Source organism: Diaphorina citri, unplaced genomic scaffold (assembly GCF_000475195.1).
Source record: "Diaphorina citri unplaced genomic scaffold, Diaci psyllid genome assembly version 1.1 scaffold2993, whole genome shotgun sequence".
Classification (NCBI taxonomy): Eukaryota; Metazoa; Arthropoda; class Insecta; order Hemiptera; family Psyllidae; genus Diaphorina; species Diaphorina citri.
This window is the reverse complement of record NW_007380405.1, coordinates 21,432-23,370: the sequence shown is the minus strand read 5'-3', so window position 1 is coordinate 23,370 and position 1,939 is coordinate 21,432. Positions and strand designations below refer to the sequence as shown.

Sequence of the window (1,939 nt, the reverse complement as noted above, 5' to 3'; positions counted from 1 at the left end):
TATGTGATAGAATGGTTAAGACCACTGGACTCTCAACTTGGAGACGTCCGTATATTGTGCTTGGGGCTGTCAAAATAGGACATACATACAGCCCATTACATCAGGTTATAGGTGGCAAAGTAAATAAGATTCGTTTACTAAAGAGCACGTACCTACCTTTAGGTACCTACCTACGTACCTACTTTCCTTTTAGACGAAAATAATGATCACTTCCTTTCTGAAAATAACTTAATTTCCTTCGTTTATTTTATTGATGTTATCCTATTCCTTGATGTCTATGTGATAGAATGGTTAAGACCACTGGACTCTCAACTCGGAGACGCTGGCTTCGACTCTCGATCAAATTTCTTCGACTCTCGATTTTCCATCGATCAAATTAATTTGAGGGTAATAATAAGGAGTAAGTGGACAAAAATTGTTTAAGTGAGTGAATAGATTCAATATAGGTAAATAATAATAGGGCATAAGGGCTTTGTTCTGTTCAATTCAAATTTACGTTATTCTCAAAAAAATTGTAGCATAACAAATCCTCTATTCCGTTCTCAGGTAAGTTACCGGATCGGCGAGAAAGGTGACGTGAAGATCCTCTACCGCGAGTCCTGGGACAGGAAAACCTCCGCGCCGGGAGCAGCGGTCTCCGGCCCGCCAACACTTTCCCCTTCCAGCCTAGACGCTACCGCGGACCCGAGCCTGCACGCCGCCGCCATGGATCGCGAGGTACACAAGACTTTCAACCCGGAGGCGCGCGTCTTTCGCCCGGTGGAGGTGTGCCTAGCCAGTCTCAGTCTCAACGGCGAGGAGCGCTCCGCTTCCCCGTCACCCACGAAAGGGTCACCCACTTTCTTACCCCGGAGCACGGCGCCTCTAACCTTCACTACGGCCTCGTTCGCCCAAACCAAGTTCGGAAGCACCAAGCTGAAAACCAACTCCAAACGAACGAACAGGTGAGTTGGAGACAAAAGAAAAGGATTAACAGTATGAGTGAATGGAAATAAGAAAAGGAGTATCACTGTTAATACGTAACTAATAACTAACGACGAGTTTCCAATTCACTTGAAATGATATATACAGCTTTCTTGGTTGATTCTTGAAAGAGGGGAACCTCTTTCCAAGGACTACAACTACATATTAGATGTGTACTGTGTAGGTACTTTGAAATTTGGCACATTTGGGTTTTTAGATGGATACTTGAATTCGTTCAACTTGTGGCCATGATTCCTTTTCTTCTTTATCTTTGGTCTTTTCATGGTGTAGGCACCATAGGCGGTGTAGGCTTTAGGTTGGCGTTGCTTTGGTAGTGTATATAGCATAAAAAAAGGCTTTAGGTTTATGGTTTAGGCACCAAATGTGTGCCTCTCCCCCGGACACAGCCTGTCTAACGCCCCCGCCTTCTCATTTCAGAATGTCTCCCACTGAGTTCAGCAATTACATCAAGCAGCGCGCTCTACTCCAGCAACAACACAACAATCATCCCCAGCCTAGTCTGCCTCCAACGTTGTCAAACTTCCTGCACTCCCCCGGCGCCCAGTCCCCCCACTATTCTCCAAACACATCGTCTGGCAACACAGCTAGGTCCCTCTCACCCTCCTACTATTTCTCACAGGTAAGATTCCTTTCGGGAAACTTTCAGAAACGGAACCGGAAACTGAAACAGGGCCTGTTCTAAATCATAGGAAATCCAAGATTGCGCGTAATAGAAGTCGGTCCTGATTCCAAAAGGAAAATATAAAACTCTATTTGATTCTATTCTAAACCACCAGGTTGCGTTCGTGAGAGCAAAATTTGCAGTCTACATTTCGTTAAATTTTGACGTCACAACAACTATTTTTATGGTTATGCAAGGTTTTTAAAGGTTTTCCTTCTGTAATATTAAGTAGGTACGTCATAACTTTTGCGAAATGCTAAGTTTTTTTTTAAAAAAAAAAAAAAAAAAGAATTT

The 1,939-nt window shown here is 43.5% G+C and overlaps 1 protein-coding gene across 1 annotated transcript in view; it reads left to right on the top strand.

The window, feature by feature from the left end:
- Nucleotides 1-518: 518 nt before the first annotated feature.
- LOC103519856 (protein Tob1-like) overlaps nucleotides 519-1,939 on the top strand; it is a gene marked incomplete at its 5' end in the record, with an annotated part of 2,275 nt that continues 854 nt past the window's right edge. The window contains 2 exons of the mRNA XM_026831181.1: nucleotides 519-944; nucleotides 1,402-1,603. Coding sequence (XP_026686982.1) covers nucleotides 519-944; nucleotides 1,402-1,603 — 628 coding nt within the window. The remainder of the gene's footprint in view (nucleotides 945-1,401; nucleotides 1,604-1,939) is intronic.